Here is a 13388-nt window from a genome sequence, read left to right as displayed (position 1 = left end):
GAAGCTTGCTAGAAATGCAGAGTTTTAGGCAACCCCAAAAACTATCAAGGTCTGCCTTTGAAGTTAGACTTATTTAAAATCTGCCAATTACCACTTTCCAGGTAGTTCGTGTGCACATTAAATTTTGGGGGCTCAGTCTTGAGTCTTGTGCTCACAGCTGCCATCTAGATAGATCCTATTGATGCTATGACAAGAGACAGCTCCCTAAAGACCATGCAACCTGTAGAACTACCATGTGCACATAAGGAGATGGTCCTTTACATTTATTACATGGATCATTTTTCATTACATTCATTGTTCCTTCCCTTTTTCTTATCCTTCAGCTGGCGGACTAGGCCAGGGCTTATGGACTTTGAGAGCAAAAAAACAAAACAAAAAATAACAACAAAAGCAACCCTACACTGGTCTTCTTTAAAATGCAGAACCAACCACAGTTTTAAAGTAGCATGGTTTTATTTTTTCCATTCGGGCTCGTGCGATAAAATGTTGTGCCAACTGTAAACCCCTCAAATTTAAACAAGTGTCGGTCTTCGTAATCAACAAGTATGTCTTGGCACATTTATTGAAGCCCACTTTCAAGGCTGGTGCCTCATGTTTTCAGAAAATATAAAGCACCATCTGTACTTTCAGGAACTGATGATCTGGGCAAGTTGCCCAGGAGAGAGAGCTGAGCTCAGCTCCCATTGGTTGTCTACACCCTGCAGCTCTTTCCTGGCTGCAGAGACTTGGCCATGAGCAGGATAGCACTGCCTCGAGATGCTCCCACTCAAGCTGGGCTCAGTACCTCCAGTTCGGGGGTACCCTGCTGCACATGCACTTATTAATGAAACCCGGAGCCAATTTTCCCCAGATCCAGCACAGATACACTGGGGATCACTTAGCATGTCCTGTTCCTCTCCCAACCTAACCATTGCTTCCTTAAAAACAGTCCATGTGTTTCTCATATCTGATTGGAAGAAAACCAAGAGAAACCTCATGCATGAGAAAACCCCAGGTTTTGTTTCTCCTTCCCGCTTCATCGGTTTTTGCCTCACATATTTGTGATGTGTTCTTGTTAGGTGTACACACATTTAGGATTATTATTATATATTCTTGGAGAATTCACCCTTTCATCATTATGTAGTGCCTAGATCTCTGATAATTTTCTTTGTTATGAAATCTACTTTCTCTGAAATGAGTATAGCCCCTCTAGCTTTTTTTGATTAGCGTTAACATGGTATATGTTTCTCTATCCCTTTACTTGTAGCCTACCTATGTCTTTATATTCCAAGTAGGTTTCCTATAGACAGCATATACTTAGGTCTCATTTTTTTATCTGCTCTGGCAATCTCTTTTAATTGATGTACTTATTCATATTTAAAGGAATTATTAATGTAATTTGGTATATTTCTACCATGTTAAACTGTATTCTATTTGTTGCATTTTTTTCCCCATCTTATTTTGCCTACTCTGGTAATTAAACATTTTATATGATTTCCTTTTATCTCTACTCTTAACATATCAATTACATTTCTTAATTTTTTTAATTGGTGCTCTAGAATTTGCAATATACATTTGGAACTAGACTGAAGTCTATTTTCAAATAGCACTGTACCACTTGATATGTAGTGCAGGTACCTTATAACTGAGTTTTTCTAATTACCCCTTCCACTCATTATGGCATTGCTGCCCTTTGTTTCTCTTACCCATGTATTATGATTATCCAATGCTTTGTTATTGCTATTGTTTCAAATTGATCTTTTAAATCAATTAAGAAAGAAAAGTTTTATTTCACTTTTTTTCATTTATTCTCCAATACTCTTTTATGTTAATCTTAATATCTGGCCTAATATCATTTTCCTTCTTAGTGAAGGATCCCATTTAACATTTGTTGCAGAACAGGTGTGCTGGAAATGGATTCCTTCAATTTTTGTCTGGGAAAGTTTACAAATCTTCTTTACCTTGAAGGAAAATTTTGCTGGAAGAATTTTATATGCTATACTTTAAACATTTCAACACTTGAAATAATTTCACTCCACTCTTTTCTTGCTTGTATAATTTTTGACAAGAAATCTGCTATAATTCTTGTCTTTTTTTCTTCTTCTTTTTATAATGGACAAGATGTTTTCCCTCACTCTGGCTTGTTTCAAGATTTTTGCTTCATCTTTGGGTTTTCTTTCTATGTATGTTTTTTCCCTCCTTTTGTAGGGATACTCTACTGTATCTTCTAGGATATCTGCTGCTTACTAAAAGCTTTACTCTTTCTGAACCTTGACCTATTTGTCTACTTATGCCATGGAAATTGGATACTGTAGTTTGCTTGGCAGATGGGGCTCTATCAGGCCCTGCTAGAGTTGCGCGATCTCTCTGCTGGCATCTGTCTGCTCTCCTTGATCCAGGAGCTGTTCTAATATTTTAGCCTGCTGTGGCTCCCTGAAGGCTTTGATAATGGGAATGGGGACCAGATAGGAGCAAGAGAAATCACTTAGGAATTGGTGATGACGGAGGACATCAAATCATTCAAGAGAGGTCCAGGGGTTCAAGTCCCTGATATTTTTTTTTTATCATGCCCATCTCTTTGCCACCAAAATGTAGCAAATATGAGTTTTATTCCTACATTTGTTACTTTAACTCCATCTGTAGGTGGATCACGTCCCTTTCATAGAAATTAAATTGTCAAGAAGTTAAGCAAAGAAATTGAGCACTGTCCCACTAGGAGAAAGAAACAAAGAGAGAGAGAGAGTAGAAATAGCAGCCTAAGAAATTTATCACCCCTTAACTAGCCATCATCCTGCTCTTTTTCATTTTGGCACATAGTCCAATTCTTTTCTTTTCTTTTTAAAGATTTTATCTATTTATTCATGAGAGACACAGAGAGAGGGAGAGAAGCAGAGACACAGGCAGAGGGAGAAGCAGGCTCCATGCAGGAAGCCCGACGTGGTACTCAATCCCGGGACTCCAGGATCACGTCCTAGGCCTAAGGCAGGCGCTAAACCGCTGAGCCACCCAGGGATCCCTTTTTTCTTTTTTTTTACACATGATGTAAGAACCTTTATTTATTTATTTTTCTTTTCTTAAATTTGTGTTTAAATTCTAGTTAACATATCATGTAATATTGACTTCATGAGTAGAATTTAGTGATTCATCACTCATAACAGTGCTCAACACAACAAGTGCCTTCCTTAATACCCATTACCCATTTACCCCATCCCCTGCCCACCTCTCCAGCAACTCTCAATTTGTTTTCTGTAGTTCAATTCTTCTCCAGAGTTTTTGAAGTAAGGGAGGAAACTTTGGCTTGGCCATTCCCCCCAGGCCCCCAGTCCTGCCAACAAACACAAAAGCACCTGCCACTGGACCAAGAATACCTAGACTTAGCCCTGCTATTTATAATCAGAAAGCTCTGCTGAATGCTTAGTTGAGAAATCAGTTGTTTCTGGAATATGCCAGAGACTTACTTAAATTCCTGGAGTAGAGGGAAAAGGAGTTAAACAAGGCAGGTGATTTCTTCTGATTAAAACAAGAGTGATTTCAGTATAAGGCTAATTTCCCTGCAAATATGCCATAGCTTGCTTATGAAATAACCTACTGAACTTTCTGGGATTTATTCCCTATGAAACAGAACATGAGTGAGCAAACTTCTCTCTCTTGCTCTCTCACTCTCCTTCATAGTGTAAGGCCATAATCTTGTCAGATAATACAAGATAAAAACAGTAATGACTATGAGGGATACATAAGGCTCTCCTAAATCTCTAGGATGAATCTACTAATAATTCCTCTCTGATACAGGGCCAGCTGCTGTGTATGAAGTCATTTTTGGAAGCAATAATGATGTAGTGGAAAGAGGGCTAATCCTGGGAATGCCTGGGCTCATCTACTGTCTAACTTTAGGAAAATCAGAGTTGCTCTTGAGTTCCAATGTTCTCATTTAAAAATGCGTCTCATAAGGGCCCAAGAAGCTTACAAAGTTCTTGATAGAATTAATTAAGATGACATAAAAGTGCCCCAGAGAACTGAAGCAATGACAAAAGTAAGGTGATATTAGTTATGAATGAGTATTTGAAAGTCAGAATTAGTTATGAACATTTTTCTTTATGTCTCAAAGGAAAGAGTCATATTATCCTGGATTTCAGATAGAGTTCTACCATTAACCAACTTTATTACCTTGATTAAATTGCTTAAACCCTTTGAACCTGAATTTCCTACTCGAAATGGGGAAATAATAGGTTTCTGATGAGAACCGGAAGAGAGAATATATGTAGGCCACTCAACACAATTCCAGCATACAGCAAATGCACAATAAATGTTAGCTGTTATTAAAACTGTGGTCTGAGAATAAAATAAAATAATAAAACAAAAATTAAAATTGAATTAAGTAAAAAAGTAATAAAATAAAATAAACTGTGTTCTACTCACTAAGACATCTCAACAGGCCACTCTCATCTTGTGAGACCTTGTCTGAGTAGCATCTGGACTCCCTTCATGACTTGTTTCTCTTTTTTAAAAATGTTTTCACAACAGCCTTGCAATAGTTACTTTTGTAACCATATTCATAATGTCTTTTGCATAGGAATTAGAATTATCATCATTAAAGAAAAATTCCACTTTTATTGTGCCAGGTCAGTATCATTGAAAAGTTTTGCAGATTTTATAAATAAAACCAGATAATTTTAGAATTAGAATATTAATTCAAGTTATTCATTAAAATTGAGAATATTCTTAATGGCATACCTACAAGGTGATTCTCTCCACACCTTGGATATTTCCAGTGACAAGGAGCTAATCACATCATAAGCCTGCATATTTCATCTACGTACACTTTCTAATAATTTAACACTTTCTTTCTACTCTGAGAATAAATCTGTCATCTACCTCATCCGCCCTTAATTCCTGAGTCATCACATGGAGTGGCCACATATCAAGACCATCAGCCGTGCAAGCACTTGAGGACCACATTATATCTCCATCTTAGTTTTGGGTACAAAACTCAAATCTCTGGAATTCATCATAACACAATGCTTTAAAGGCATTAGCATGGTAATTACAGTCTCAGTTCAATCTCTTTCTAGCTGTGTAACCCTCAAGCTATTTCATCTACTTTTCAGTTTCTTTTTTTTTAAAATTTATTTATTTATTCATTTGAGAGAGAGAGAGAGGAAGAGGGAGAGAGAGAGAGAGAAAATGCACAAATGGGGGGAGGCCAGAGAGAAAGAATCCCAAGCAGACTCTGCACTGAGTGTAGTGTGCAATGCGAGGCTCAATCTCACAATCCCAAAGTCATGGACCTGAGCCAAAATCAAGAGATGGATGCTTAATGGACTGCGCCAACTAGGCACCCCGACTTTTCAGTTTCTTTGTCAAATAATACCACTTTATAAGGTTTCTACTGGAGATTAAATGTAGTAATAAATTTAAAACTTTGTGTAGTACTTAGCTCATGGTAAATGCTTACTATGGATTAACTGAAGATTAGCTAGTCAATCATTTTTGTCAATCATTTTGAGAAAGGTTATAGCCAGTTCTTTTATTTATACCAGTTATCTGCTACAGATGTCCAGTATAAAAATATTTCTCTTTAGGAGTACCAACCTGAAGGACACATAATGATAGGAAATGTATAATAAATAATTACTAACTGATTACATTTCTGTCTCAAATAGTGATGTTTATTAGAAGTAACTATGTAGTCGCATGAATGTATAGATGACTTCAAAAGCAAATGACAGATGATATTATAAGCAAAGCCTTGAAGGTGTATAAGGCAACCAAAAAAAGGGATATAATTGGAGCTCATTCTACCATGTGAGTGATCTTGAAGGAACAGGTATTTCCTGCTTTAAAGCATCCCTTTCCGATGATCTTATTGCTATTATTTCATAAATAAGATTGAAAAACTAATTGCTCCCTGAGAGCTACCTCTGTGTCCCAAGTAGGGCTTAAGGGAGTCCGAAAAAACTTCCAAGGAAGCAATCCAGAGAGAGTGAGTATGTACCAGTCTTGAGTGTACAAACCCTATGGGACTCAGTTTTTATAAGTAGGAGAACTGAAGCTCCTTTGGCTAGAGCACTCTGTGCTCTGCTCAGAGACAGTAAAGGTGAGGTCTTGTTACAACACTTTGGAAAACTTGACTGTGCTCTCAGATGGACTGTGTGCACGTCCAGACTACTGCCTGTGTCTCATTGTTAGCCTCTGCCTCTCACACACCAGCAGGTCCACACACAAGGGTTTTTCTGGTCCCTGGGAACTTCTTTTTCCTGAAATAGACTTATAAACCAAACAAGATTACAGAATTATATAATATCTGATTGTAGGAAAGGACCACAGACCTCTGAGAAACTTTTTTGATCAAGGAGAGGTGATCCAGAGCTCACAAAAATTTGCTTTGGTTGGGGACACTAGTCTGGTATGACTAGAATTAGTAACAAGGAGCAGGTTAGCAGCAGCATTTCTCTCCCAGAATGTGACTCTTCTCTCTTTGCAGTCTTCAATTTTGCTCAATTGTAGGGTGATGTATCAGTGACTCATTTTGGCTTGGTCATTCTCTTTGACTTTTTTTTAGTGTTACTTGCCACAGCTTATGATTGGAATCCCCATATTGAATGTGACTCTATCACTTGAAAGCTCCTATATTGGGGTTGATATTAAGGTCTAGTGTCAAATGGATAGAGAAAGCCTGTTTCTGATTTCCAAAACTAAATTACATATTAACTAGGTGTGCTATGAAGTCAAGATTGAAAGTAACCAGGAAAAAGACAAGAAGGCGTTTCTCATCTTAATATAAAATGATGACATGAACCCATCTAGAACAGTGTTGTTGCCTAGTAGTGGAACAGGCTTGTCTTAGAAAACAGAGGCCAAAGACAGTTTTCCTAATGATTACTCGTACGAAGCACAAACATGAAGTCTGGATGGAACAAAGCAGGAGGTCAGCTGCTGGGTCTGGGTCTCAGCTCTATCACATGTAAACTTTGTAACCTTGGGCAACTAGCTTAATTTTTCCAAGCTTCAATTTCCTAATTTGTAGATGGAAATGGTAGTAGTGGCTTCTTCTTACAAGTTTACTTAAAAAATGTATTATCTTTGGAAAGTGTTGAGCCCAGTTCTTGGAACATAGTAAACATTGATTAAATGGTATCTATCCATATCTATATCTATATCTATCTATATCTATCTATATCTATCTATATCTATATCTATATCTATATCTATATCTATATCTATATCTATCTATATCTATCTATCTATATATCTATATCTATATATCTATATCTATATCTATATCTATATCTATATCTATATCTATATATTAATAATGGGAGGAAGAGGCCTCTGTGTCTTCCAGGTACCATATCCTGCTCTTGCATTGTGTGAGCTGTTCTTTGACTCCTTGCTATAAGGGTCCCTATATTTCTTCATCACAGTTACATGAAATTTATGCTTTCCTATTGTTATTATTTCTTTTGCTTAATATTACAGGATTGCCTCTAGTCTACTTAGAAAAGGTTAAAAGCACCAGAAGAACCAGAGCAATATCTCCCGACAGAGATGGGGATATAAGACATCTTAAGTCTGGAGGGATGTAATCAGAAGAGGATATGATTGAAGTCTATTCAATAATTTATTTAATAAGCATTTATTTACAAATAATTGCAGAATGCCAACATTAAAGGAAAGCACTTAAAGAAATAACTTTAAGATGCATAAAATAAAGGAACACTTTTCATTAGGATTTACGTTTTTGCCAGAGACTCCTACAGACATTTCACAAACTTTACTAAGATACCAAGGTATTTTTCTTGTTGATACTGTTGTTATAATTATGATTTTCATTTTGTAAGTGATGAAACTACATCTAGGAAAGATGTAAAAGTGGTTTTAACTAGTTTAGTCAATAAATGGCAAAGCCAGGATTCAAATGAAGTGATCTGATTTCTAATGCAATTTTTTCCCCTGCTTTTCTAGAGGAAAATGAATTAATGGAAGTTTGTTACTCAAAGATTTCATGAGAGTTCAAAATACAAAGATGCTTAGAGAGAGGAAATTCTAGAGAGAGAGTGAACAGCTGTATAAAGATTTCTCAACAGAAGAATATTTTGGATATATCTCTAAACTTCTGATCGTGTCACACACGACAACCATCAGCCTCTTGCAAAACATTCCTCCCAGGAGTAGGATGAAGTGTGGCTCTGATGTTGGCATTACTTATTATCTGATATTTTTATATACATCTTGCCATTCATAAAAAGGCTGCTATTGCTTGTTAAAAACAGAACCAAACACTCATCGGTGAAAAGCTTGATAATTTGATGTTGGTGTTCAGACTTTGGTGTCTTGGGTTCCTTTTTGAGGTCTGACTTTCTCAAAGCGATGAGGAATCTATCAATGGTGACTGAATTTATCCTGCTGGGCATCCCACACACCGAGGATCTAGAGACTATGCTCTTTGTCCTGTTTTTGTGCTTCTATATCTTCACTCTTATGGGGAACCTGCTCATCCTACTGGCGATTATCTCCTCCACTCGGCTTCACACTCCTATGTACTTCTTCCTGTGTCAACTGTCTGTGTGCGACATATTTTTCCCTTCTGTGAGTTCCCCCAAGATGCTCTTCTACCTCTCAGGGAACAGCCGGGTCATCTCCTATGCAGGCTGCGTGTCCCAGCTCTTCTTCTACCATTTCCTGGGCTGTACCGAGTGCTTCCTGTACACAGTGATGGCCTATGACCGCTTTGTTGCCATATGTTACCCTCTACGCTACACGGTGATCATGAGCCACAGAGTGTGTGCCATCCTGGCCATGGGGACCTCCTTTTTTGGCTGCATTCAGGCCACCTTTCTAACCGCTCTCACCTTCCAGTTGCCCTACTGTGGCGCCAATGAGGTGGACTATTTCTTCTGTGATATCCCGGTGATGCTGAAGCTGGCTTGTGCTGATACCTCAGCCCTGGAGATGGTGGGCTTCATCAGCGTGGGCCTCATGCCCCTCAGTTGCTTCCTTCTCATCCTCACCTCCTACAGTCGCATTGTTTACTCCATCCTGCAGATCCGCTCTGCAGAGGGCCGACGCCGTGCCTTCTCCACCTGCAGTGCCCACCTCACTGCCATCTTGCTTTTCTACATGCCAGTGGTCCTCATCTACCTGAGGCCAACCCCAAGCCCCTGGCTGGATGCAACTGTTCAGGTCCTGAATAACCTGGTCACCCCTATGCTGAACCCTTTGATCTACAGCCTCAGGAATAAGGAAGTAAAGTCATCTCTGAGGAAGGTGCTATATCACTTGGGCTTCCTTCCTGAACAGTTGTAGAGAGAGAACACTGGCTAAGGCATCAACTGCACTTTGTAGCTTATATAACAATTTTATGTTGTTCTCATAGATATTTTTGAATCAGAATGCACAAGTATTATTACAATTATCTCTATTTTACAGTGTGGGGACAAAGGTTCTAGGAGCTTCAAGTGACTTATCAAAGGACACATAAAAAGTGAACGGCAGAGTGAAGACTCTAGGGTGGTTTTTCTGACTCTGGAACTTGTGCTCTCTTGAGAATCTCATACTGATGATGAAGAAAGGAGGGATCTCCCTCTAGGAGGCAGAATGACCTGCACCTTCTGCTTCCCAGTATTTATTTTCTGTCTCCTCCACCTCCCTTCCTCCTCTTCCTTCCCCCTCATCCTGGCACTTCTTCATCCCTGCTGCAGTGATTGTCTCCTTAAATGTCTGCATTGGTTAAGCCCGACTTTTATTGGTCTAGGAGTTGTTGAAAGAAAATGAGAGAGGCGCAAGCCCAAGGCTTCAAGTGACACCCTAAAAATAATGAAGTTGTGGAAAGAGAAAGTCCTCTCGCTGGGGGCTGAGGCAGGTGTCTGAGTGAAGTAGAGGTATTGACCGGTGTCCTGTCTGCTACCAACCCTATCTGCTGGGCTGAGACCTGCAAGCAGACGCTGGCGGTGGTACAGCAGCATGCGGATGAGAATGTGGACGTACTATTTCTGTATGGTGAACTAGTGTTTTCATGGCCGAATGCAATGACCACAATATTCCACTTGGGGAATATAGTTGCTATGAAATTTATTCTCACAGTGATATATATAGAGAAGGCCATCGGGAGCAAGGTAATGGAAGAGGAGAGGCAGAGGCAGAGACCAGCTCTCTTCTCCTGTCTGTACTCCTTAGAAAGAGGGAGCAGCCAAGGAACTTGCCAGACCAGACCATGGCTGCTGGGTCTTGCCTTCCATCACTGGGGTGAGCCAGCACCTGTTCTTGCAGCAGGGACAAATTCTTGTCACCTCTCTTCTCTTAAGCTCCCAGAATCCCTTCCGGTGCTGTTTCTCCCTTGTTTCTCAGTAAACAAGAGCCTAAAAGAGAAGGTAGTAATACATCTGGAGTTATTTCAAATCTAGTGGGTCCCAAACCCTTCTCAAGCCTTTCTGAGTTCATTTGAAGATCTCTTCCCTTTCCTCAGTTTCCTTGTTGTAGCTGCTCAGATTGTCAAAGTAGAATAACTTGGAAGAATAAAAGATGAGACCCAGTTCCCTTTCATTTTCACTCATTCAGATGTCATATGCGGGATAACTCTGTGTGTGTGTGTGGTGGGGGGGGTTATGGAATACAGAGCTGAGCAAGACATGAGTCTACCTGAATGAAGTCAGAATCTGCTGGAGAAAATCCACAGACTTACAGCTAATTAGAATATCCCATGATAAATACTGTGATCAGGGTATGAAATTAGGCAGAAAATGAGTACATTTTCTGGGGACTGGGGAGGGACCTCACAGAAGAGGTGTTGAAATCGAAGCGGTTTTTGTTTGTTTGTTTCCCACCTCCCCTGCGATGAACAATGATTTTTACAAGGAGAAGCAATACACTTCTCAATCCTTTGTTTTGTGTGTGTGTGTGTGTGTGTGTGTGTGTGTGTGTGTGTCGGGATGGGGTGGTGGTGGTGAGAGATTATTCCTTGGGTGGGTATCTCTTAACTATTTGCCATCTATGAGTTCTTGCAGGAAAAATAAAATTGATTTCACCTGTTTTTAGGGTTCTTTCTTGAGCTCAGCTCTCCGTTCCTAGCTTGGAGGACTGCCTTGCACAAAAGGACTTTATCTCTGTTTCCTTAAACAATTGACTTCTCCAGTTGTCCCAGGGGTTCTGAGAGATGTTGGCAGCTCTCACGTCTCTGGGCAGTGTCTGACATCTTTCTGCCTAAGAAGGAGTCTAGCCTGGGGGTGGGGGACCAGGTTGGGTTTGATGGTGGAATGTGACTTTTCTGTATTCTATAATTAAAGGGACAATGTAAGAGGAATTGGGGAAAAAATGTCAATTTGAGAAACCCCAAATGGGGTAGACCCCTTAGCAGAGTATTTAATCTACAGGGGCAAAGCAAAGACAGAGATTCGATATCCAAGAGCAGGGAGGCCAGTGAGGAACAAGTGTAAAGCAGAGGTTCAGAGAACATTTTGAGCAGAGTGGCTACAGCAGCAACATCTCCAGAAACACTGGATTCAAGTATGGTCTAGGAGTGACATCCAAGATCTGACTCCAGGTGGATTCTAGATTCTTCAATGGCATCCCTGTCTCTAGTCACTGTTCCTTTTGGCCCCTCTCTAAATTTGTTATATGAGCAACACTTGTGCTCAATTTCACCTATGTATGTTGTTTTACATACAGCTCCTGGAGAGAGAAACTATGATGTGAGCATCAAAAGTGGACACCTATGACACGGACACTAGCAGTGGAGCTGAGATGATGGCTCTCACCCAGTGTAGGGGGATTGTGAGGACAAGTGTTCAAGGGAGTGTTCACAGGAGTAGAGGCCCATTCTGTGTACTCTTTGTTCTCCCTGGCACTCTGCTGATTTGTTCTAAATTAAATTGATTGGAATGAATGAATGAATGAATGAATGAATGAATGAATAAATAGTTGGAAAATAATGCTTCCATCACTTGATTTGGAATTTTCAGTAGGTCAAGAACACTGGATTTACCTTTACAAAAATAATTATTCAAGCTTAAAAGAATAGCATTTTTTATGTTTTTGTAGTTCATCTGGAGTAAGAAGAACAACAGTGCCTGTGGTTATTTGTATGCTAAATTGGTGAGAAATAACATAATGACAATATCAAATGACATCATCATCAAGGACAACATCAAAAAGACATCACCACCCTGTTGGATATATATTTTACAGTGTTTTTATTAAATAGTAAACCATAAGAAAATATGTTAATTAAATATGTAAATTATAATGAAGTCTGATATAATGAACACCTGGGTCCTACTACCTAGTATAAGGAAGAGAGCTTGGATGTCCTCCCAACATCCCAGCTCGATTCCATACTCTCACTTCCATCACTCCCTTGAATTTTATGCTTATTCTCTTATTTCTCTTTAAGTTTTACCCCATATGTTTGTGTCTCTCAAAACCATATTGCAAGTTTTTGAACTTTATATTATTTTAATTCTATTGAAATTTGCCATTTTCCCTTGTGTTACTCTTTTGACATTTATGACATTTTGACAATTATGACATTTTGCAATGTGTCTGAAATTAGTTCATTACTGCCAAAGTGCAAATTGTGTGACTCTATTAACGTTTATTTTCTGTTGTTGTTTTTACTCATAAATAAATGTGAATTTTCAGAATATAAGAATCCTTTTAAACAGCCACAGTGTTTTGGTGGGTTCTTTAAACCTTTCAATATATAGAGAGATGGCACAAAGATACTATCTGCAGTCTCCCTTTAAGACACACCTCTTTCTATAGGAAAAAGAGAAAATGATGATTTTATTTAATTTGGATTTTTCTAATAGGCACACTCTAAGGCAAAGATTTGAGGCTAAACAAATTTTTTGGAAGTTTATTCCAGGAATCATGATAAAAAAAAAAAAGAGGGAAAGTGGCACAGGGAAAGGATGATTAAGCAAGTGTCAATGAATAGGTTACCACTGTGAGGAACTGGGATTCAATTGCACCTGGGAGCCTCTGAAAAATGGTGTATAGCAACCTCCAAGTTGTCCTAGTGAGTTGCAAAAGTATCTGGGGTGTTTTTTTACCAATTCCTAACCCACGTTGGCTGGTGGATATTCTTGGGAGCATTTATTGACAGACATGTCTGGCCTGCTCCATAAATATAGACTGAAAAAACTTCCTTGCAGGAGACTACTGCCAGGAAGAAGACATAGGTAGTCCATAGGACGTAAGGACACTGTCCGAAGGTGATATTTGGATTAGGGTGAGGGGATGCAGACCAAGGTCTTAAGCACTGTCATGGTCCTAATTCTTTTACTTCTAAACTAGTATCTTGGGACACATTGGGTGGCTCAGAGGTTGAGCGTTGGCCTTGGGCTCAAGGCGTGATCCCAGAGTTCCGGGGTCAAATCTGGCATCGGGCTCCCCGTGGGGAGCCTGCTTCTCCC

The 13388-nt window shown here is 39.3% G+C and overlaps 1 protein-coding gene across 1 annotated transcript; it reads left to right on the top strand.

Annotated features, from left to right (window-relative positions):
* Window positions 1–7303: 7303 nt before the first annotated feature.
* LOC112920197 (olfactory receptor 10D1B) lies at window positions 7304–12614 on the top strand. Its single transcript, XM_072729461.1, has one exon. The coding sequence runs from the start codon at window positions 8347–8349 to the stop codon at window positions 9280–9282; it is 936 nt and encodes a 311-aa protein (XP_072585562.1). The 5' UTR covers window positions 7304–8346; the 3' UTR covers window positions 9283–12614.
* Window positions 12615–13388: the final 774 nt, after the last annotated feature.

The sequence above is a fragment of the Vulpes vulpes genome, chromosome 12 (genome assembly GCF_048418805.1).
Source record: "Vulpes vulpes isolate BD-2025 chromosome 12, VulVul3, whole genome shotgun sequence".
NCBI lineage: Eukaryota > Metazoa > Chordata > Mammalia > Carnivora > Canidae > Vulpes > Vulpes vulpes.
This window is presented reverse-complemented; position numbering and strand designations above follow the sequence as displayed.